This window comes from Bubalus kerabau, chromosome 7 (genome assembly GCF_029407905.1).
Source record: "Bubalus kerabau isolate K-KA32 ecotype Philippines breed swamp buffalo chromosome 7, PCC_UOA_SB_1v2, whole genome shotgun sequence".
Lineage (NCBI taxonomy): Eukaryota > Metazoa > Chordata > Mammalia > Artiodactyla > Bovidae > Bubalus > Bubalus kerabau.
In genome coordinates, this window is record NC_073630.1 from 69101329 (window position 1) to 69126760 (window position 25432).

Sequence of the window (25432 nt, forward strand, 5' to 3'; positions counted from 1 at the left end):
AACCTCACTTAAGGAACTTCCCTGGTGACTCATATGGTAAAGCGTCTGCCTACATATCGGGAGAACCCGGTTCGACCCTGGGTTGGGAAAATCCTCTGGAGAAGGAAATGGCAACACACTCCAGTACTCTTGCCTGGAAAATCTCATGGACAGAGGAGCGTGGGAGGCTACAGTCCATGGGGTCGCAAACAGTCAGACACAACTGAGCGACTTCACTTCACTTCTTCACTTAAGTAAATGATTCTGAACAATTCCTCAAAAATTGAATGGATAAAGGTAATACTAGTCAACCACTGCCGCTGCTGCTGCTAAGTCGCTTCAGTCGTGTCCGACTCTGTGCGACCCCATAGACAGCAGCCCACCAGGCCCCCATCCCTGGGATTCTCCAGGCAAGAACACTGGAGTGGGTTGCCATTTCCTTCTCCAATGCATGAAAGTGAAAAGTGAAAGTGAAGTCGCTCAGTCGTGTCTGACTCCTAGCGACCCCATGGACTGCAGCCTACCAGGCTCCTGCGTCCATAGGATTTTCCAGGCAAGAGTACTGGAGTGGGGTGCCATTGCCTTCTCCATAGTCAGCCACAGGTAATGATATATGGACAGAAGTAAAGAGTGGCTCTGGGTCCTAAACCTTAGCAGAAAATATCACCACCTAATCTACCCTCACTGTGATTCAGTCACTTTTTAAATTTTAATTTATAGAAATATAGCTCAATTAAAAAAAAAAACTAGATGAGTTTTTAAAATTTGTTTATTTATTTTAATTGGAGGATAATTACTTTACAATATTGTTATGGCCCCTGCCATACATCAACATGATTTGACCATAGGCATACATGTGACCTTATAAGTTTGTGCTATCTGATATGTTTTTATGTAAATGTTTCTTTGCAAATGTGGTTTTGCCAAATTCATGTCTGATGTGAGCATATTGGACACTTACTTGTTCAGTAAATAAATATATTTTACAACTTTTTATAAAACTTCAACTTTTCTATTTCTATAAAACTATGTGATGTTTATCTGTTTCAGAAATTCTTGCTAATAGTAGGAAACCTTTCCTATAGACCCCTCACATGGAGATACTCAAGGTTTCCAAACAGCAAGTTTCAGGTGAGCTCCTTTTTTTTTTTTAACATTTTTATTTTGTATTGGAGTATAGCCCATTAACAACGTCGTGATAGTTTCAGGTGAACAGCAACGAGGCTCAGCCATAAATATTTTAAGCTATTTTTAAGTACACTGTTTTTGAGCCTTCAAAGCATCCCAAGTGTAGTCTGCCATCCTAGGCACAGTGACTGTGCATTTATCTCCTCCTCCCCACAACCAGGCACATTCATGTTACACTCTAGGCTTCCCTGGTGGCTCAGACGGTAAAGCGTCTGCCCTCAATGTGGGAGACCCGGGTTCGATCCCTGGGTCCGGAAGATCCTCTGGAGAAGGAAATGGCAACCCACTCCAGTACTCTTGCCTGGAAAATCCCATGGACGGAGGAGCCTGGTGGGCTACAGTCTATGGGGTTGCAAAGAGTCAGACACGACTGAGCGACTTCACTTTCACTAGGCAGTTTTAACAATTCCAAACCTTGCCATTCCTCAGATAAAGCAAGTGCTCCACCTCCCTGGGTCAAGAACTCAACACTCAACCACACTCCCAGTCCCCTAAACACCTGGATGAAACACTGTTTATCTGTTTAGAAGAAAGTCTGTTTATCTTTACTACTTCATAAAGCTTTCCATTACTACAACACGATATACTGCAATTATAACTTTGTTCTTCTTATATTTAGAATCCTTATCTAAATATAAGAAGTAAATGGTTTTGCTAGTAAATAATATATATTATGATACTGGTACTCTCACTATGTCCACTCCCACTAAATGGATAGTCATGTGAGTAAGTCATCCTATGGGAAGAGAAGAAGCTACAACAGGGAATGGTCAAGGGATGCCGGTCTCATCCACATTCAGTGTACTGTGATTTGTACTCAAGTAAATTTTCAAGTTATAATATCTAGTTTGGATTAAACTAACTATAGTGAAAATAAATTGACTTAAAAAAATCACTGCTAAGTGATACCATGGATTAAAGAAAACACTAATAATTATACAATCCAAGTGGACAACAAGAAAAAGGGATATCACTTCTATGACTAACATGAGTTCTTCATTAGTCATATAAAAATGATGAACTAATCAACTCTACAGAGAAATATGCAAAAGCAAATTTATAATTTTCAGTAAAGATAATTAAAATGTGAGTTTAAACCCACTGTATTTAATGATGAGCTTCATCTGAAGCACATGTACCATGAAATCCTGGTTAATGATAGTATAAGGACATTGCAAATACTAAGTTGTTTTGAAAACCAAACACCCAGAATATGAAGATGTATATCCAGAATTGGTGGATGGGTTTTATAAAAATTGGCATGATGGTTCAGTAACCAGTAACCAATAATACACTTCTTAAACTTGAATTTATTTCTCTTTCTTCTCCTATAGCAGTTATTGAGACAAGTATTAAAATGATATGAATTTAGAATCAGATGATTGCTATATTATAAACTATTAAAGCAAGATATATAAAAATAAAGCACATTTAAACATAGTAATTGTTAAAATATTCTCAGGAATAAAAATATTAGGTAGAGTAAAAATAAATCTATTTTAAAAGTTATATAATGATTATTCCTGAAAATAATATGTATTTAAAATTAATCTCATTCCAATTTCTGATTTTGTGCTTCTCAGAATACTTCAATGTATTAGTACAAAAGCATATAGATATGTAAACAAGTACAATTGATTCACTAGTTTTTGTGGTTTTGATTTCAAGGTTAAAATAGAGGGAAAGGAGACATTTCAAATGAATAATATGTACTGCATATCCACTAAGTTACAACAGGATTTCCAAACAAATTATTTGCATATTTACTTTGATATATATACGTATATATAATGTATATATACATTATATATATTATATTATATATATACATGTATATGTGTATATATATACATATACATTATATATACATATATATATACATATATATCATATATATGTGTATATATATACATATATATACATATATCAAATTAAATCACATATAACTCACATTCACAGTATTTGAAAAGAATATTCTTGAAAGGTTTCTTAAAATAAATCTCAAGTTTGTCATGAATATACACTAATAAAATAATTACTTGATTTGTGTGTTGCAAGAAAATTGCCAGAGAAGTACAAACAGTACAGCTTCTTCATACAAACAAGACTTGGTCCCTTGAACCAAGGTTCTAAAGAAATAACACCAAGATCAACTACAAAATTGCTCAGAGAAAACACAAACAACTAAGGAGCAAATTTAGAAAGAAACTAAAAAGTTTCATAAGGACATATCAGCATGCAGCTATCCTCTGGCTGGTGTACAGGACACTTGAGACTGTAGAAACGAAAGAGTTGAAGAATCCATACGCTTAAAGATTTGAGAAACTCTTTAAGGGAAATTTAATCAAACATCTCTGTTTTATAGATGGATTTATAAACAAATTTAGTGACTGCCCTATTTCCAATCAGGCAAGGGACAGAACTCAGACAAGGATGTGTTTTCCAGCCCAATGTCTTTACTGCCACTGAGTATTATTTCCATCAAATGTATTGCAAATAAGGATATCACTCTCTATTGCACAGTTAATTGGATAAATATGATTTCAAGGACACATTAACTTAGTGAAGACAGCATATTTCTTACTGCTTGGCTACATTAATTATAAGCCAGTGCTTGTAGCCAATTTCTGAAGAATTTTATCTACGCACTAAAACATGACCAAATTGCAGGACTGCTCTTGGAGTGATTTCTCATTTACTTTGATTTACTGAGTGTACTTTAAAGTACCAAAATTTATTTCATTATACCCTTTTGCTATTGAAGGATAGTCTCCTTAAAGTTTCAATCTGTGTTTCTTTTATCATGAAGAAAAATGCGGTTTATGAGGCAGGTATACAGCAATTGAAGAAATAACACCCTGAGACGATACAAGAATGGTAAGTTCCAACATTTTCAGTTGGTACTCAAAGGGGTGGGAATTAAGAATCTAGCCTGGTATTAGCCCTGCAAAAATTGCAAACAGTAAGAAGCTTAAGAACAGATCAGCAGTGTCAATAAACCCAATTAGTACCCGTCATAAAACCTTATTATGCAAAGAAGCTCACACCAACAGACCGCAGATCACCACAGCTGCTGCATTTTTGGACTATTGTATGGGCACGATGTCTGGGCTTTCTCTTTGGATCTAGATGCCTGGCAAGTTTACAAATTAGAAACTGTTACTAAAGATTCAGATTCTAACAGTAAATGATTTAAAATATCTAATCAAAGAACTTAAAATGATTAATAGTTAAAATATGTCAATTGCAATTCATTTTGACACAATGTATTGTTTAAAATTCATTCAGTTCAGTTCAGTTCAGTCGCTCAGTAGTGCCTGACTCTTTGCGACCCCATGAATCACAGCACGCCAGGCCTCCCTGTCCATCACCAACTCCCGGAGTTCACTCAGACCTCTGTGTCCATCAAGTCAGTGATGCCATCCAGCCATCTCATCCTCTGTCGTCCCCTTCTCCTCCTGCCCCCAATCCCTCCCTGCATCAGAGTCTTTTCCAATGAGTCAACTCTTCGCATGAGGTGGCCAAAGTACTGGAGTTTCAGCTTCAGCATCATTCCCTCCAAAGAAATCCCAGGGCTGATCTCCTTCAGAATGGACTGGTTGGATCTCCGTGCAGTCCAAGGGACTCGCAAGAGTCTTCTCCAACACCACAGTTCAAAAGCATCAATTCTTCGATGCTCAGCCTTCTTCACAGTCCAACTCTCACAACCATACATGACCACAGAAAAAACCAGAGCCTTGACTAGACGAACCTTTGTTGGCAAAGTAATGTCTCTGCTTTTGAATATGCTATCTAGGTTGGTCATAACTTTCCTTCCAAGGAGTAAGCGTCTTTTAATTTCATGGCTGCAGTCACCATCTGCAGTGATTTTGGAGCCCAGAAAAGTAAAGTCTGACACTGTTTTCACTGTTTCCCCATCTATTTCCCATGAAGTGATGGGACTGGATGCCATGATCTTTGTTTTCTGAATGTTGAGCTTTAAGCCAACAGCCTTATTAATTATGCAGCAGTATTTCCATTTAACAGGTAGGGAATATTTCAGAAGTCATATCATTAAAAAAAGAGAAAGAAATCCAACATTTGAACTAAAACCTTAAGTTTCCTGACACTATGTTCTTTTTGTTGTACCATACATAAAAACAATCCTTGGAGGTAGGACAGAAATTTCTTTCTTTATAGACTAAAATATAGACTCCAGTCAAATGTCATGGAAAGTTACAGGAAGAATTTAGTTTCAGGTTGAGAATCAGAGTTTTGAAATTGTCAAAGTCTTCTTTCCATATTTAAAACTGACTCAAACACAAGATGGAAAAATAACAACAATAATAAGCTGAGTGACATGAAATAGATGTTAGGTGAATGGGCTCATAAGTCAAGTAGACCAGGGTACTTGACCTTGAACAGGTTACTTAATCTCTTTTATTTCAGCCGACTTATCTGTAAAACAGTGGCAATTATACAACTTATTTCTTATAAGGATGAAGTGGGATAATACATGTAAAGTTCTTAGAAATAGTTTGGATTTCAAAGCAGGTAGCCTGGTATAGCCTGGTATAAATCACCTTAGCAGTAGCCTTCTTCCACAACTCCCCAAACTCAAGAAAAGGGTGGCCTGACAAGAGAATGACACCCATCCATAAAAGGCCACAAGGTAAAGTGCCAGAGGCAGAGACTAAGTAGGACGCCCCAAGAGAACTATAAAAGAATAAACCAGCTGTGTTTTTGGTGTTTTGGATAATAGAGGTCATTGAAAGGAAATCACATGCATGCCCCATGAGAGGTCCTGCATTTATCTAACAGCCATACAAATGTCACTGACTGCCAAGAGAGAACCACCTACAGAATGGCTAAGTAAAAAGATATTTCCTAATCTCCCAATTCATCCCACCCTCTGCTCCCCACCCTCGTGGCCACATGTCTGTTCTCCACGTCTACGTCTCTATTCCTGCCTTGGAAACAGGTTCATCAGTACCATTTTACTAGATTCCACATAAATGTGTTAGTATATGATATTTGTTTTTCTCTTTCTGACTTACTTCACTCTGTACCATCGACTCTAAGTCCATCCACATCTCAACAAATGACCCTATTTCATTCCTTTTAGTGGTGGGATGGGGAGGGTGGGAGGGAAGTCCAAGAGGCAGGGGATGTATGTATGCATATGGCTTATTCACTTCAGAGACTAGCACAATTTGGAGCAATTATATTCTGATAAATGTATAAACACACCTGAAAAATGTTTACCAATAAAAAAGATATTTTCTTCCTTTTTACAATCTCCCTTTTCATTGCCTCAACTCTAGAAAGACCCAGAAAGAGGAGAAGAATAGTCGATCACAGCCCACCAGCCACTATGCAACCCTTACCTGTGACTATGGCTGAGAAGAGGAGAGAAGCTCTAAATGGCATAAAATATTGATATTTAAATTGGACTGGATGGAGCTCTTTGATTTTGAAAGTGAACAGAAGCTACAAGAGGCACCCGAGACATTACATGATATGGGGAAAGAAGATCCATAGAATGAAGTGCTGTTAAGTGTGCTTTTGAATTTCTAAAGCCCTTGGGATGAAGTCCAAAGGCTTTCTTATAGCCTCCCAAGCCCTGCAATGGTCTCTCCCTCCCTTACCTCCGCAGTCTCATGCTTAGCAATTGTCCATACCCTCTGCCTATAGCAATATTGGCACTGCAGGGCATCATGTGTCATGCTTCACCTTACTACTCAAACTCATGGAATTCCCCTGCAGTCTCTTCCCTATCAACCCCTACATCTGGAAATGTTCACTCCACATTGAGAACAAGGACAATGACCACCTTCTTCAATGCATCACCAGTATCTAACTGCCCAGAACATAGGAGGTAAACACTTATTAGTCCGTGAATAAACAAATGAGAGGAATCACTGGGAATTTAGTGTAATAACAAGGATTCTGGGCCATAACAGCTCAAATGGTACACAAGGAGAAAGACATCGGCAGGGGCAGATGGTAGTGCAATCCCCTAATCCTTACATTCCCAAGTGTGCGATGTGAATGGGTATGTGTATGCATGCCTATGTGACTATATTAAACTAATCACAGCAAGCTCTTTTTCTATATAATATTTATGTATTAAAATATACTGACACATATCGATAAAGCCATGAGATAATAAGATCTGTGGTAACAGAAATCAACTATGTTTCAAGTTTGATTTGGAGATGCTTTTATGGAGTTTTGGGGCAGCTGGCTATAAGGCCCTTCATGATTTGGTTCTAAGTTGTTTTCTAGTCTCCTGTCCCCCAAATCCAGAAAAGCATTCTAGGCTGCAGTCACACTGAACTTTTTAAAGTTTACTAAATTCATCAAGCTCTTTCACTTTGTGCTAAAACACTCATCCTGTTACGTAGCTGGCCAAAGTTTGTCCTCCTCTGCTATCTTTTTTTCCTAGAAATCTTCTCAGATATAGACATCCTCTACCCATATGCTCACTACTACCATATCAATCCATAAATACTTCAATAAAAACATGACCACACTGTTTTAAGATTGATGACTTTTTCCTTAACTGTGCCCCCACTACACTGTGAGCAACACGAGGGCAGCCCTGCTTATACTTAAGTATTCAGCTCCCGACACTGACAGATACAGAGTGTGTACTCAGCAATCTGGTTGAAAAGACCAAACACAACTCATGTCTAGTAGCTCAGGCTGCAATAAAGAAAAAAGACATACAGAGTTTTATAATCCAGCATGGAAGTTCATCAAAAGGAGGCAAAGTCATGTTGTGGAGCATGGGGATCAGAAGGATTGACTCTGCTTGGAGTAGCCTAGAAAAACATCAGGGAGGATGAAATTTGAGCTTGGTTTTGAATAAATGAAAGCTCTCCAGTTGGCAAAGCAGGAGGGAAGGCATAACAAGAAGAGGGAAAAACATTTGCAAGGCCACGGAGTTGTTAAAGATAATGGCAGGTTCTGAGAACAGCGAGAAGTTCAATGCAACTTTAAAAAAAAGCCTGTCTGACAGTCAATGCCTTACAGCTATTGCCCTCTGCCTTCCCTCCTCGCCTCAACCACGCGGCTTAAAAATGTTGCCTCCACTCTTTCTCCATTTCCTCACCTCCCACATGCCTCAACCCACTGCAATCTGGTTGCTTTTACCATGATCAACAAATATTCTTAATCTAATGACACAGCTACATCCTTTCCTTGGCTTTACCATAATTTATGACACTGTTGTTTTCTCCCTACTTTTGTAATGAATGCTCTCTTGCACTAGCATTAAAATCACATTCTCCTGGTGTTGCAGTTAACCCTTGGAAAAGTGCCCATGGCACCTCAGACCTTCTGTGTTTGACGGTCATCTACGTGTAATGGTTTCTCCTGGAGAATGTAGGGGCATACACTAGTGATGCTGTCTATTATTCCTCATGGCATATAAATTCTGCAGAGTTCTCCCTAAAAGACAGGCCCCACCCTTGTAACCTTGGGAAAGAACATGCAACCACTGCAAGTTTTATTTTAAAAATCACTTCATGTTCAGAAGCCACAGTTGTTTGTTATTTAGTTTATACAAAAGCATAGGGGAGTAGAAAGGAATGCTCTCCCCAGAGGCAGTCAGGTGAAGTATGACTGCATGTGCTTAGTTCCTACAACCCTTCTTGCTGCAGAAAAGTGATGGCTGGAGTCAAACCACCTTTACCTGCATTCTTTTCTGTAACTATTACCCCACTCCCTAAATGAGGTTTTCAGTTCAGTTCAGTTCAGTCGCTCAGTCGTGTCCGACTCTTTGCGACCCCATGAATCGCAGCACGCCAGGCCTCCCTGTCCAACACCAACTCCCAGAGTTCACCCAGACTCACGTCCATTGAGTCAGTGATGCCATCCAGCCATCTCATCCTCTGTCGTCCCCTTCTCCTCTTGCCCCCAGCAAAACCTATGGGTTCATCCCATTACCAACTGAACCATACCTCCTTCAGGACACAGAATCCTACCTGGACAGAGGGCTGTAACTGATACAGATACCTGACTACTGAACATCATTGAGTCTGATAAGGAAGGAAAAGCAGTGCTCTCCAATGTTGATTATTAAGGATCAAAGCACAGTCTAGTTGAGAGAAGGGAATGCTCCTCCATTCTGACAGACATCCTTGGTTGCTCCTTCTCAGTCTCCTCTACAGTCTTTTTAATCCTCCTCTATTCTAGAGTTTCTGTAAAAGCATGATTACCATATCACTCTAATCTCTTTCCTTGTACAAGTTCATGTATGCCTACGGTTTCAGCTTTCAGATGACTCCTGAGCCATCTGCACTCTAAGCCTTTCTCTTCAGCTCGATGTATGCCTGCTTCCTAGACATCTCCAAGTAAATATCTTATAAAGACCCCAGCCTAATATGTCCAAAACATATTCATCCCTCAGACACGAAAACAAAAGCAAACAAACTTTTCTTCCAATGTTCCATATCCCAGTGAATGGTACCATCATCCATCCAATGCTCCCAAACACTCATCCTATATTTCTCCTGCAACCCCTACCTCCAAAATGTCACCAAAGCTTGTCAGCACTATCGCATCCTTTAAATCTTTTCAGTTTTTTTTTTTTTTTTTATCTTCAGTCTTTCTATCTGACCCAGTCAGCAATTATTTCTTGCCAGGTATACAGAAGCTTTCAAACAATTCTATCCTTTTCTTGCCCTCTAATATAAATTACTAGATTGCAAAAAATCTGACTCTTCACATGCCCTCTATATTACCCCACCCTCAAACACAAAAACAAAAACAAACAAAACTTTTCTTCCTATGTTCCATATCCCAATGAATAGTACCATCATCTATCCAATGCCCCAAGCCTTCAACCCTATGATGGTTTTTGGCTTCCCTCAGCATAGAGTTGAATACTTCAGCCTGTTAAAAGGCAGACTGTCATGCCCTACAACAAGCAATTATGATTCCACAGATCTTAGAACAAGCCTAGGAAATAACTTTTTAAATAAATACTTCTACTGATCCCAACACATTTCTATTAATCTCATTATGAGGAAAATTATTAAAAACTCTAGCTAGGAAAGTGCTGAAAAACACGGGCTGAATGTTCCCTAAATCTAATTCTCATGCTTCCAAAATATCAATAACTTTACAATAGTCAAATTCTACATTCTGGCTTTAAAATGAGTACATATTATTAAATTATCTTTGATCTATAGTATTTGCCACATTTTTAGTCATTTTCTTTATTTAGACACATTTCCAAATGTCAATTGCTGATAAGGATCAACACCTTAAACTCAAGATCAATTTTCAACCAAATATCAAGCTGTAATAATTCTCTAACCTCCTTATGATGTTAACTCAGTTCAGTTTACTTCAGTCGCTCAGTCGTGTCCAACTCTTTGTGACCCCATGGACTGCAGCAGCCAGGCCACCCTGTCCATCACCAGCTCCCAAAGTTTATTCAAACTCATATCCATTGAGTCAGTGATGCCATCCAACCATCTCATGCTCTGTCGTCCCCTTCTGCTCCTGCCTTCAGTCTTTCCCAGAATGAGGGTCTTTTTAAATGAATCAGTTCTTCGCATCAGATGGCCAAAGTATTGGAGTTTCACCTTCAAAATCAGTCTTTCCAATGAATATTCAGGATTGATTTCCTTTAGGATGGACTGGTTGGATCTCCTTGCAGTCCAAGGGACTCTCAAGAGTCTTCTTCAACACCACAGTTCAAAGGCATCAGTTCTTCTGTGCTTAGCTTTCTTTATAGTCCAACTCTCACATCCATACATGACAAGTGAAAAAACCATAGCCTTGAATAGACAGACCTATGTTGGCAAAGAAATGTCTCTGTTTCTTAATATGCTTTCTAGGTTGGTCATAACTTTTCTTCCAAAGAGCAAGGATCTCTTAATTTCATGGCTGCAGTCACCATCTGCAGTGACTTTGGAGCCCAAAAAAATAAAGTCTGCCACTGTTTCCATTGTTTCCCCATCTATTTGCCATGAAGTGATGGGACCAGATGCCATGCTCTTAGTTTTCTGAATGCTGAGTTTTAAGCCAACATTTCACTCTGCTTTTCCCTTTCATCAAGAGGTTCTTTAGTTCTTCTTCACTTTCTGCCCTAAGGGTGGTGTCATCTGCATATCTGTGGTTACTGATATTTCTCCTGGCAATCTTAATTCCAGCTTGAGCTTCATCCAGTCCAGCATTTCTCATGATATATTCTGCATATAAGTTAAATAAGCAGATTGACAATATACAGCCTTGACATACTCCTTTCCAAATTTGGAACCAGTCCCTTGTTCCATGTCCAGTTATAACTGTTGCTTCCTGACCTGTATACAGATTTCTCAAGAGGCAGGTCAGGTGGTCTGGTATTCCCATCTCATCAAATTTTCCAGAGTTTGTTATGGTCCACACAGTCAAAGGCTTTGGCATAGTCAATAAAGAAGAAATAGATGTTTTTCTGGAACTCTCTTGCTTTTTCCATGATCCAGTGGATGTTGGCAATTTGATCTCTGGTTCCTCTGCCTTTTCTAAAACCAGCTTGAAGATCTGGAAATTATCAGTTCATGTATTATTGAAGCCTGGCTTGTAGAATTTTGAGCATTACGTTGCTATTGTGAGACGAGTGCAATTGTGCAGTAGTTTGAGAATTCTTTGGCATTGTCTTTCTTTGGGATTGGAATGAAAACTGACCTTTTCCAGTCCCGAGGCCACTGCTGAGTTTTCCAAATTTGCTGGCATATTGAGTGCATCACTTTCACAACATCATCTTTTAGGATTTGAAATAGCTCAACTGGAAATCCTTCACCTCCACTAGCTTTGTTCATAGTGATGCTTCCTAAGACCCACTTGACTTCACATTCCAAGATGTCTGGCTCTAGGTGAGTGATCATACCAATGTGCTTATCTGGGTAGTGAAGATCTTTTTTGTACCGTTCTTCTGTGTATTCTTGCCACCTCTTCTTAATATCTTCTACTTCTGTTAGGTCCATACCATTTCTGTCCTTTATTGTGCTCATCGTTGCATGAAATGTTCCTTTGGTATCTCTGATTTTCTTGAAGAGATCTCTAGTTTCCCATTGTATTGTTTTCCTCTATTTCTTTGCATTGATTGCTGAAGAAGGCTTTCTTATCTCTCCTAGCTGTTCTATGGAACTCTGCATTCAAATGGGTATATCTTTCCTTTTCTCCTTTACCTTTTGCTTCTCTTCTTTTCACAGCTATTTGTAAGGCCTCCTCAGACAACTATTTGCCTTTTTTCATTTCTTTTCCTTGGGGATGGTCTTGATCCCTGCCTCCTGTACAATGTCACAAACCTCAGTCCATAGTTCTTCAGGCACTCTGTCTATCAGATCTAATCCCTTAAATCTATTTGTCACTTCCACTGTACAATCGTTACGGATTTGATTTAGGTCATGATATTAACTACTGAACTGCACAATATCCCAATAACTTCTAGGGTTTCTAAGAGAAAATGTACTCTGTGTTTTCATAAGATAGACAATTATTTACCCAAGGGGATTTATATGATCAATAAACCAAGGTTACCACTTACCTGACTTCCTCCTTTTAATGACCTAATGGTAAACTCTAGATCAGAAATCTTGATATGACTTCAAAGTGTCCATTGTTTAAGATCTAACCACTTGGTCTGAGGTTCTTAGTCTAGGTTTCAGTGCAATGGTTGGTGGCTGTACCACTGTGTCTGAAGAATATGGTCACATAGTGAAAATGCTTACTAGAATGGGAAAAGATCTCCTATGCAGACCAAATACAAAGGGAAAAAACACACACTGAGGAGTTATAAATTGCTTAAATGTGCAATTAGATATTACCTACTCTGTCAATTAGCTACTAGTGCATTCCCAAGTTTACCTTCTTACTCATGGATTTTTTTTAAAGTTGAATTTTTGTAAAAAATCAACTTAATTGCAAACACTGCAATTAGAATCTTTAATTATAATTTAGGTCTGCAACTTTCTTTGGGCAATTATGCTAGTTAATGATTCTGAGACAGCAGTATGTGTGTGTGTGTGTGTGTGTGTGTGTGTGTGTATGTGTGCTTGCTCCTTTGGGTCTTAGTTCTTTTTGCTAGGATGCTTTTTTCCTCTCAGGCTAATGTCACAACAAATCTCATCACTGACCTGCACAGGCAGACTTAGGAGTTTAGGTTCTGCTACCAAATATGCACATTGCATGGAAATAAGAGTATCAACTAAGTCTCCCAAAGTGAAATTAAATTTATTCTTTACTATTTACCTATTAACAAACTGCTTCTGTAAGATATGAATTAGATACCTTCATATCCAGTTTTATGTATGGGCAGTAATAACATGAGTATCCTGCCCCTCTGTATCATAATAAATTTCTTTATGTTTAGAGTAGCACACATAAGTTTCATTTCCTGACCTGGCCATCCATGCTAACATGAATTCAAACTTTTGCTCATTATTTTCCTTGCTTTCCAACAAAAGTAATATCGATTTAAAATCATTCCATGTGAACAACATGAAGGCCAAATCATTTCTATTTCACATGTGTAGAAATTAAGCTCTGTCTTCTCTAACAGATTTACAATATGAGGGAGTAGCTGTGTCTGTGTTACACATGTATATAGATTAAGCAACTTTCATTTTCTTCTCTAGATTTGGACAAAACTCAAACAGTAGCTGTTTAGTGATCAAACTATCTCTGGACTCTTCCCTCAAAATCCTCTTCATATCACACACTATGATATATATGTATTATTTGTGAATGACCCTTCAGCTCCAAATTCATCCTCTTTTCCCTTTCTTTGAGACATGGGAGAAGCACTCTGTACACTCTGCTCCTTCATCAGCTCATGTAATGTTAGGCCTTGTCATTAGAGGATACTGCCACGTTTTTAGCAAATAAAGAGGGCTTTCTTTCCTGGTTCTCTTCCTGATTTAGCTGCATTGTTACCCTTTGGTTCAGCTTCAAAGGACTGCCATGCTGTGAGTTTTCAGCCAGCAGGCACAATATTCCTCTGACCAGCTTCAGCATGTACCTTCATACGTTTCTAACCTGGCTGTGTCTTCACCAGTGGCAGGTGTATCCTCCTCTAGCCACAAAGTCCTCTCTGGTGAGCTCTAAATCTTGGCCTTGGGGGAAAGGACTCCCTTCTAGTCCTGAGCTCCTTCCTTGTTCATGACGCTTACCCGAGAAGCAGATGCTGCACTTTCTGCATTTGCTAAATCTACATTGCTTAGAGTATCCTTTTACATTTTTATTTAACCATCTTGTCTGAATTAATAATTCATTTCATTAAATTTTCCCTGTTCTAATTACTGTTATGGATTCTTTCCTCTAACTGGATGCTGACGATAGAATATGTGCCCAGTTGATGGTCTCGCAATTAATTTGGCTGCCCTCAAGCCAACTGTTGGTAGGAATGAGTAAACAAGGTACATAAAGATGGAATTCAAGTAGAAAATTTGACATGACCAAAGAGAATTCTATAGGACGATGTTAGGCTAGGTGATTCGAGGACAGTATATGCTAGGAAAAAACATCTAGGGTCTTGAGCAGCTCAAGAGGGTGCAGAGATGTTTATATATTTCATTTTAGGGTAATTTATAGTGTATACAAGTGCACGTCACATACATACACACATAATCCAAAATACATAAAGAAAACAAAACGTTTTTTTTTTTTTAATTTAAATGTTGCCAACTCAATGTTGCCTACTCAACTCAATTCAACCTATAGAGTTTGCACTAAATGAATTTGCACTAAATGAGTGCATTTTCACATTTAATGTAATGTGTATCCCATCAAATATGAAAGCTTATCTTGAGCCTGTTAATTTTTTTTTAAATTCTTGGGCTAAAGTCACTGAAAAGACCAACATTCTAAACTCAATTCAGATACGAGAGAGTTTAAATTTGTTCTGTTGCTAATGACAATCATTTAACATGAGCTACCAGCTTTTATTTTTTTATTTATTTTTGCATATATCTTATTAATATTTATTTCATTTTTAAGAATCACAGCAGCAGACAGGAACACAAACACACAACTGCTTAGATGCATGACTGCTTTATCATGACAGCTTCGCTCAGACACAGTTGTGTCCCAGTTCTGGACACACTGTCCTTAACCTTAAGTGTTCAGCTTCACACATCAGCATTCCCTGCCCTGGGTTTCAACTTGACATCAGTGGATTCCTTCTGAAAATCTTTGATTCTTATAGGACAATTAAAATGCTTTTTCCCATTTTCTTATTTGCCTTTTCCCAGAATTTAGGATTTGTAAAAATATATAAATTTACCATCAAATGCCTAGAAGGAATTCCTATATGGAAACACTAAATGATGACACTTTCTTTTTTCAAAAAAAAAAAAAAAAATTCAGCTTTACTGAAGTATAATTGACAAAAAATATATAAGATATTTGAAGAAATCATAGTGGTAATTTGATATACATAGTAAAACTCCTCCCCTGTCTAGTTAGGTAACACATCCATCACTCATATTTATTTATTTGTTTATTTGTTTTGGGCAAGAACATTTAAGCTCTACTCTTTTGCTGTCATTCAGTTGTTAAGTCTTGTCTAGACTTTTTGCAGCTCCATCAACTGCAGTAAGCCAGGCTTCCCTGTTCTTCACCATTTTCCAGAGTTTGCTCAAACTCATTTCCATTGAGTCAGTGATGCCATCCAACCATCTCATCCTCTGTCACCCTCTTATCCTCTTACCCTCAATCTTTCCCAGCATCAGAATCTTTTCCAATGAGTTGGCTCTTTGCATCAGGTGGCTAAAGCATTGGAGCTTCACCTTCAGCAACAGTCTACTCTTATAGTGAATTTCAATTATTCAATACAGTGTTACCAACTGTAGTCACCATGCTTTAGATTAGAGCCTCAGACTTTGTCTTTTAGCTGAAAGTTTCTACCTTTTCACCAACCTCTATTTTCCACACTGACAACCATTTATCTGTTCCCTGTGGTATGACTTTTTTATGCCACATGAAAATGATACAATGCAATATTTGTCTTCCTCTGTCTGGTTTATTCACTTAATGCCTTCAAGGTCCATCCATGTTGTCAAAAATGCCAAGTTTTTATTCTCCCTGTGTGATATATGTACATATATTAATATATATATCACATCATATTTCCATATCTTGGCTATTGGAAAAACAGTGAATAAAACAGGAGTGCAGGGAATTCCCTGGTGATCCAGTGGTTAGGACTCAGTGCTTTTACTGCCAGGGTCTGGGTTCAATCCCTGGTCAGGGAACTAAAGATCCCACACGCTACACAGGGTGGCCAAAAACAAAACAAAACAGAAAAACTAGTGTAGATTTCTCTTGGGGATCCTGTTTTCATTTTGGATATATACCAGACATGGATTACTGAATAATATGGAAGTTTCATTTTTAATTTTTTGAGGAACATCCATACTGTTTTCTATAGCAATTATACCAATTTATAGTTTCAATAATGGTGCATAAAAGTTCCCTTTTCTCCATATCATTAACAACATTTATCTCTTGCCTTTAAAAAAAAAATTGAGGTATAGTTGATGTATATGTTGATGTATATGTTTCACCCATACAACATAATGATTCACAATTTTGAAGTTTATATTTCATTTTAAGTTATCATAAAATACTGTCAATATTTCCTGTGATATGCTATACAACATAACCTGATAGCTTAATTGTTTTAGACATTGTAGCTTGTATTTCTTAATCTTGTACCCGTATCTTGCCCCTCCTCCTTTCCCTTTCTCCACTGGTTGCCACTAGTCTGTTCTCTATATCTCTGAGTCTGTTTCTTTTTTGTTATTAGTTTATTTTACATTATAGATTTCACATATAAGTGGATAAGTGATATCACACTGTATATCTCTTGTCTTTTTGATGACAGTCTTTCTAACAGGTGTGAGGCGATATCTCATTCTGGTTTTGACTTACATTTCCTTGATGATTATTGATGGTGAGTATATTTTCATGTACCTGTTGGTCATTTGCATGTCTTCTTTGAATAAATGTCTATTCAGTTTTTCTTCCTTATTTAAATTAGATTGTTTTTGTTTTGTTTTGCTTTTTTACTATTGAGTAGTGGCAGTTCTTTATATATTTGGGATGCTAACCCCTTATCAGATATATAATTTGCAAAAATTTTCTTCCATTCTGTACATTACCTTTTCAGCTTATTGATTTATTTATTTTTCTGAGTAGAAGGTTTTGGTTTGATACAATCAGTCCTACTTGTTTATTTTTGTTTTTGTGTCAGGTTTAAAAAAATCATCACCAAGACCAATGTCAAAGGGCTTCTCTCTTATATTTTCTTCTAGGAGTTTTATGATTTCAGGTATTATAGTCAAGTCTTGATCCACTTTGAATTGAAGCTACCAGATTTCTAAATGTTTCGGTAATCCCAAAGAATGGTCAGAACAAAAGGAGGAGAACTAGCTTAATCCATTATCACCACTGGAAAAGAGTCACTTCATACATTTTGCCAAAAATACATGACTGTTTGTCTAAAACCCTCAAGTAGCAAACATTATGTGTCTAAGAAAAGTATATATTTTGATATATACACTTTTTTTTTGTTTTTGTTTTTTTGTTTGTTTGTTTTAAATTTTATTTTATTTTTAAACTTTACAATATTGTATTAGCCACTTTTTGAGGTAAAATAATTCACTTCGCATAACGAACAAACAAAAACTTTAACACAGTTCTGTTAGCACAAATATTCACTACACAAAATCTACAACATTGAAAACTTTGATATTTTGGGGTCCTATACCATTTGCCTTTCTGTTTTAGCTGGTTATAAAACACCAAAGGTAACCATATAAGAACCATAATTTATATAATATTTTGCTACTCTTTCAACTGTGCTTGGCACAATTCTGATTCTCTGCACTTGGCTCCACATAGAGGTCAGGTGTTCATTCTCACTGTGTCTCTAATACATGGGAGCATTTACTAAGACAAGCTGCACAGAAATATTAGCTTTACTGCCAACTAATGTAAAAGTTGAAGGCTTCCCTGGTGGCTCAGACAGTAAAGCATCTGTCTACAATGCGGGAGACCTGGGTTCAATCCCTGGGTCGGGAAGATTCCCTGGAGAAGGAAATGGCAACCCACTCCAGTTCTCTTGCCTAGAAAATCCCATGGATGGAGTAGCCTGCACCAGGCTACTCCATGCATGGGGTCGCAAAGAGTCGGACATGACTGAGAGACTTCACTTTCACTTAATGTAGAAGTTAAAGTTGGAGGGAAAGCATTTAAGGTTTCGCATATTAATTTGAAAGAACTTCAAAGATCTACAGTGTTTGGTATCAATCACCTCCCCAAAACTGATAGCTCTGTTGGTAAAGAATCAGCCTGCAATGCAAGAGACCCTGGTTCGATTCCTGGGTTGGAAAGATCTGCTGGAGAAAGGATAGGCTACCTACTCCAGTATTCTTAGGCTTCCCTTGTGGTTCAGCTGGTAAAGAATCCACCTGCAATGCGGAGACATGGGTTCAATCCCTGGGTTGGGAAGATCCCCTGGAAAAGGGAATGGCTACCCACTCCAGTATTCTGGCCTAGAGAATTACTGGACTGTATAGTCCATGGGGTCACAGAGAGTTGGACACGACTGAGTGACTTTCACTTTCACCCCTCTTGTACTTGACATCTTCAGCCATCCAAGTTCATCAAGTTCTCTGACTGTGAGGTCAGAGAAGTGGCTCTGGGTGGAAGAAAAACATATTTTTGTGATAAAATTGCATAATTAACTCCTAAAGGAAAGGTAGGCATGTCCCAATAAATTGTATAATTATAGGAATGTAAAGTGATGCAGTCACTACAGAAAACAGTACGGAGGTTCCTCAAAGAACTAAAAAGAGTTGCCATATGATTCAGCCATCCCGCTCATGGAAATATATCTGAAAAAAAGCAAATACTCTAATTTTAAAAGACATATGCACCCCCAATGTTCACATCAGCACTATTTAGAATAACCAAGACATGGAAAAAAACCCACGTGTCTGTCAATAGAAAACCAGCTTAAGAAGATGTGACATACACACACACACAACGGGACAGTCGTCATCGTGAAGTCGTGAAGTCGCTCAGTCATGTCCGACTCTTCGTGACCCCAGGGACTGTAGCCCACCAGGCTACTCCATTCATGGAATTTTCTAGGCAAGAGTACTGGAGTGGGTTGACATTATGGGATAGTACTCAGCCACAAAAAAAATGAAATATCACCATTTACATCAACAGGGATGGACCTAGAGAATTTTATACTTAAGTATAAAGTGAAGTAAGTCAGATAGAAAGACAAATACTGTATCATATCACTTATATGTGGAATCTAAGCAATAATACAAATGCATGTATATACAAAATGGAAACAGATTCACAGACATAGAAAACAAACTTAAGGTTACCAAAGGGAAGGTGGGGGAAGGATAATTTAGGAATATATGATTAACAGAGGTGGGGGAAGGATAAATGAAGAATATATGATTAACAGATAAAAACTACTATACATGCCATAGATAAGCAATGAGGATTTATAGCTCAGGGAACTGTGTTCAATATCTTATAAAAACCTATAATGGAAAATAATCTGAAAACAAAGTAACTGAATCCTTAGGCTATACACCTGAAACTAACACAATATTGAAAATTAACTATAGTATAGTTCAAAAAAACTGGCCAATCTTGTTTATGAGCATCTGCAAGAAAGGAAAACCTTTAGTTTTAAACCCATGTTTATCCAGATGGAAAACATCCATGCTTGTCATCCTTCCCCATGGGATATCAGATAAAAGGAAGAAACTGGGGAGGATGACATGATGGAGGACAGCCAGGCAAAGCCTGGGACAAGGGCATCTCCTCTAATTCTCATTTTCTGACAGCAAGAAAGGTGGATGAAAAATTATTTAAAGAAAAAATTTCTATAGTACAGCACTATAGGTAGCAGTAGAAGATGCTGCAAGTAGACTAATAAATTCTTATGCTTAACCAAGAATTTAGTGATGATTGGTCTAGTGCACTGATTTCTAACCCAACGGACCACTCTCCCTCTTCTCCTGATCTCATTTTAAAGAAAAATAAAGACCAGTTCCAGAGAATTCAAGTGTTAAGATTCTAGTTTTCTTAGATTGATTTATATGTATCTATTATAAATGAGGAGTGTTTGTTGCTGTTCAGATGCTAAGTTGTGTCTGACTTTTTGCAACCCCATGGATTGCAGCACACCAGGCCTCTCTGTCCTTCACTATCTTCCAGAGTTTGCTCAGATCCATGTCCATTGAGTTGGTGATGCTATCTAACCATCTCATCCTCTGCCACCTGTACTGTATTTATTGATACGACCAGTATGACCAGAAATCCACCTGATTCAATGGCAGTAGAAGGTTTCCATTTGTAACACTGATCATGACCACAACCTGTAAGAAGCAGTTATCTATGAAACTGTACAGACGTATGGAAGTCAAGTAGGGGTTTTAATCTTAGAAAATGCTTCTCAGTAATATCATTACTTTATTTACACAATTGTTTGCCACACTGTAGCTGGGTAGAAAGCTTTGAAAATAATATAAAATATAAAGAGTTAATCTGACCACTTAAGTTACAATGGTACACCATTCTACAAGCAGATTAACAGCCTTAACTCTCCATGTATTTGGGCAAACTAATACAGGCATGGGGCTTCCCTGGTGGCTCAGATGGTGAAGAATCCACCTGCAATGTGGGAGACCTGGGTTAGAGCCCTGGGTTGGGAAGATCCCCTGGAGGAGGGCATGGCAACCCACTTTAGTATTCTTGCCTGGAGAATCCCCATGGACAGAGGAGCCTGGCAGGTTACAGTCCATGGGGTTGCAAAGAGTCGGACATGACTGAGCGACTATGCACAGCAAACAGGCAAAACAGGCATGAGACAGACACATAATCTATAACACTAAAAATATGTGTTTATTTTGAATTATCTCCCACAGTTCCCATTATACGAAGTAAAAATATTATGAAAAACTTACCATGTCTGTATCTGAGACAGGGCCAAAACTGGTCACATAGATGTTAGTGAAGACTTCGGTAATACTGTCTGGTATGAGAAAAAGAGATTGAATATAGATATTATATTATGAGAACCAGAGGCAACAAAAGGGGTCAAGAACACGGCATGGTGAGAAAGTTCTGTGATAATCGAGAACATTGCTGTTTGCTTTCTTTTCAACATTCACAATCAACAAATATAGCTATATGGCTTAATTATTCCCTAGGATCTCACAGTCCTAAATGCTAAATGCCCAGAAAAATTATGACATTCTTTTTAGAAACTATACCTGACTAGAGCCTTTTGTTTTGAGCTCAGAATGGTTTCTCAGAAACTATCTTAAATGTACCAGTATAGAAAATAAAATACACTTACTATCCTTACTGTTTGATACAGTCCTAAAATTGATCATTAAACCAAATATTTCAGATAGTGTTTCATGATGGTAGAGATTTAGTTTGTAGACTGTAAACTACTGTATCTTCTCAATAACGCACAAACTTACATTGCTAATCACCATAAATAAACATAATTCATATCAATATAAAAAGGTTTACCATTCAGTGACACAAAAAAGCAAATAACATTCCTTAATCACAAGGATTACTTCCAAAAAAGATTGCTTATAAATGTATTTAAGAATGCCTGAACTGCTAAAATTAAATTGAATTAGATTTGGAAGTTATGTAACTTATAAAGTGTAGCATAATTAACTGGATTGCTCTGCTAAACAGGTGATTTAGATTTTTGATTTTCAAATAAGCCAAATGGCGATGGGGGAAAGCTCAAAGTAAAAAATTAAAAATAAAGCCCTTTCAATATTCTTACAAGAAAAAAATAACATCATTAATGTCTACCATCATGAACTTAATGCCTCAACTGCCAAGTGACAAATGTGTAACTCTACACAAACAATATCATGAAATATTTTAACATTATACTGGACATTAATTCACAACCATAAGACAGCAATTAGGATACAGTATCTACTAAAGCAAAAGAATTTTGAAATAACAGAGTAGACTGAACGTTTACTCTTCAAAGGTCTTAACATATAATAACTGCATGACAAATCTGTGAGATAGAGTCTCTGCTATCATCCCAATACACTTAAACACTGACATATGGAAAGTTAAGGAAATGTGCCCCAAGACGCACACTCTGTAGAGTAGACATAGTCAGGTTTTAGGACCCATGCAATCTGGCTCCTGAGCATGCAAGGTAAACAAAGTATTGGATCTCAGTCAAGAATTACTTTAAAACTGTTTTCTTATTAATGACATATTCTACTCTCCACAATACTCTGTGCCAAAGCATAGTATGGTGTTCCAAATAAATATATTCATTCAACTTTGTTATTTTATACACTATTTTATTCCAAAAAATGGTACTCATTAAATTTTGTTTTGAAACTCATCTATAAAGTTAATTCTCAGCTGCCACCTGCCCCCAAATATCTGTACAGGGTCTGTTCCATAGCTATACAATTTGTGCTCAGAAAAGTCCTGTGCTTGGTCTAATGTTCTCTTTCCACTTCCCTGAAATTCTTAATTATGTTCTGAATAAAACACCCTACATTTTCATCCTGGACTGGGTCTCACAACTTATATAGCTGGTCCTGGGTCTGACTTATATATGTTTTTTCCTCTTACTCATACCAAATCAATCATACTCTCACATTGACTCAAACAACTGAATAAAATTTTAGTCATTATAGATATTGACTTAAAATGTACTAGAGGAGAGAAATTAAAATGTTAAGGTAGTCTTCACCCAAATATAGGCAAATGGAAGTATTCTCCTCAGTCTGGAGTTGTTAAGTTAGAAAAGAGTGATGATAAAAATACATGAAAATATTCATGCTAAGAATATGAAAGAATACACACTTACACACCACATGACAAGTAAAAAGTAAGGTAGAATATGGTCATCCTAAGGAATGCAATGAGATGCCTACTAAGAATATAAAGAGAAAAAAATAAGATTACCCTCAAAGCTCTAAGCAGTAAGAGAAACACCTCAGGACACAGAACACAGGTATGCAAAGTTGCCCTAAAGAAAATGATTTCAAAGTTCGTTGACTTCATAAACATAGATAAAGAACATATGCATTGCAAGGGATATTCTCCTGTTAAGCATATTCGCAAAAAGTAGAGGAAAATAAAGTGTCCCGAAAACTAGAGACTAGTCTTCAAAGGCAACTTACACCCCTGTGAAGAAATGAGTTATGCAGTCACTGCTGCTAAGAAATCCAGTAATCTGAGGTATGGAACAGTAACTGAAGTTAGAGACCTGGGAGCCATCAGTAAAATAAAAAATGTGTGCAGTGACCAGCTGGGAGAGAGGGGATTTCTAGAAGAGGAAAAGGCTGGAGTGATTTTATACACTCTTTGAGAAGCTTGATTGTGAAAGAGAAGGGGACTCTAGCAACAGGGGAAGGTGAGGGAATTGGAGAGACAGTTTTTTGCTTGCTGGTTTAAGGTAGAAGATAGTTAAGCATCTGCCACTGCAGACAGAAAGGACTAAGGGAGCAGCTGAATTTTTAGGAGACAAGATCAATAAAAGAGAAATATTCCTGGGTAAGCATGTAATGCATTCATTAAAAAGGCTCACAATATATACATGGAGGGAAGGAGGAGGGACTATCCTTAATTATGTCAAGTGAGAAGAGTGTTGAAATAAATGGAAGTAGGTTTTCAGGTCTAGAGGCAGGAAAGTTCCTGGAGAGGAGAGAAATTCCGAGTTACGTGCAAAATATTGTTTCCATCACTTTTACTAAAATAAATGATGATTCCAAGTCAAAGGTTTGATAGTTTAAATAATTACATTAACAACATTTACAATAGTATACATCCATAGAAGACCAATGGAGCATCTGCTGCCAGCCCTTTGTCCATATTCTCTTGACAATCATGATTCCTCGCCATGCTGGGCTGTTCTGGTGCAAGCTCCTGTGATTCTCTCCTTGAGGGCTTTCCCTGGCTGCACAAGGCGGAAAGGAATTGCAGAAAAGTCTGTGCTCCTGGGAACAGCCATCAACAAATGACTGATGAGTTGGAGGAAATATAACTCAACTTTATCTCTCTCTCAATGGACACAACTCTCAGGCATGCTCTACACCATTTCCCAGATGACCTCCATGGGATGAAACCCCAACTGTACTCAGCAGTAACCTGCTCATGATGGTCCCCTGCTTTGGCTGTCCTCCCTGGACATTTTGTCCTTCAGCTACTGTCTGTTGCTATCACTTCCCAAATGATTGTGTATTAAATATCATTCACTTACTCTAAGAAGAAAAGATAATAATAATTAATGTATTAAAATATATTAATTAATTGGAGCTAATCATCCAAACAACAAGCTCTACTGTCTTCACCCCTGTAATTTTGATATTAATGGTAATATTAAGTAGTATGTGAGCTCACAATACAAAGAGTAAAATCAAACTGTAGATGACATCTCTTCAGAAAGATCAAGATGCTAATAATTTTGCTCACTGTGTAGCACAAATAGACTGTCACGCACATATTTTAAGACAAGTTAGTCATCACTGTATTTTGCTTTACTCTCAGCAACAACAAAGACACTGTGCTTCCTGGGATTATTCCCAAAACACCTACATGTGCCATTTGTCATCAGTCAAGTTTGTTCAAGTCAACAAATACTTTCTAAGTTATTTTTGTTTACATGACACTTGGTGTTCCTATTCAAAGTTGGAAACTTTGAATCTGATAATATTATTCGTTACCATTCTACCACAAAAGAATTGCTGCTCCTTACCCAAAATCTTCCTCCCGGTAGACACTCAACACATGTTTGATAAATACAGTGCCCATAAAATCAGAAAGAGTTAAGAAGAAGAATAAAATCAGTATGAACTGTGTTTTCATACAATCACTTTTCATGGTATTTTTAAGTTTTGGTCTTTGATTCCTTGTGATGATTTGGAAACATGAAACATAAACATATATTGAATACATGAAATTTCCTCTCAGTATGAGATTCCTGATGCTTTTAAATTTTTGAATTTTTATATATTCTGTTTGTTCTAGTTTATCTATCTTTTATTTTTTATTTTTATTTATCTTTTATCTTTTATTTTTCCTCCTAATGAAAATGCATTGATTTAAAAAGTATAGCCCATCTGGGGATCCTAAACAAGAATCAAAGGCTTCCCTGGTGGCTCAGATGGTAAAGAATCTGCCTGCAATATGGGAGACCCGGGGTTCGGTCCCCATGTCAGGAAGATCCCCTAGAGAAAGGTAT

At 37.5% G+C, this 25432-nt stretch overlaps 1 protein-coding gene across 1 annotated transcript in view; it reads right to left on the reverse strand.

Moving 5' to 3' along the window:
* Positions 1 to 24093, reverse strand: part of GABRA2 (gamma-aminobutyric acid type A receptor subunit alpha2) — a 105990-nt gene extending 81897 nt beyond the window's left edge. The window contains exons 1-2 of the mRNA XM_055587403.1: positions 24018 to 24093; positions 21147 to 21214 (exon numbers count right to left, since the gene is read on the reverse strand). Coding sequence (XP_055443378.1) covers positions 21147 to 21214; positions 24018 to 24093 — 144 coding nt within the window. The remainder of the gene's footprint in view (positions 1 to 21146; positions 21215 to 24017) is intronic.
* Between the last annotated feature and the right edge of the window lie 1339 nt (positions 24094 to 25432).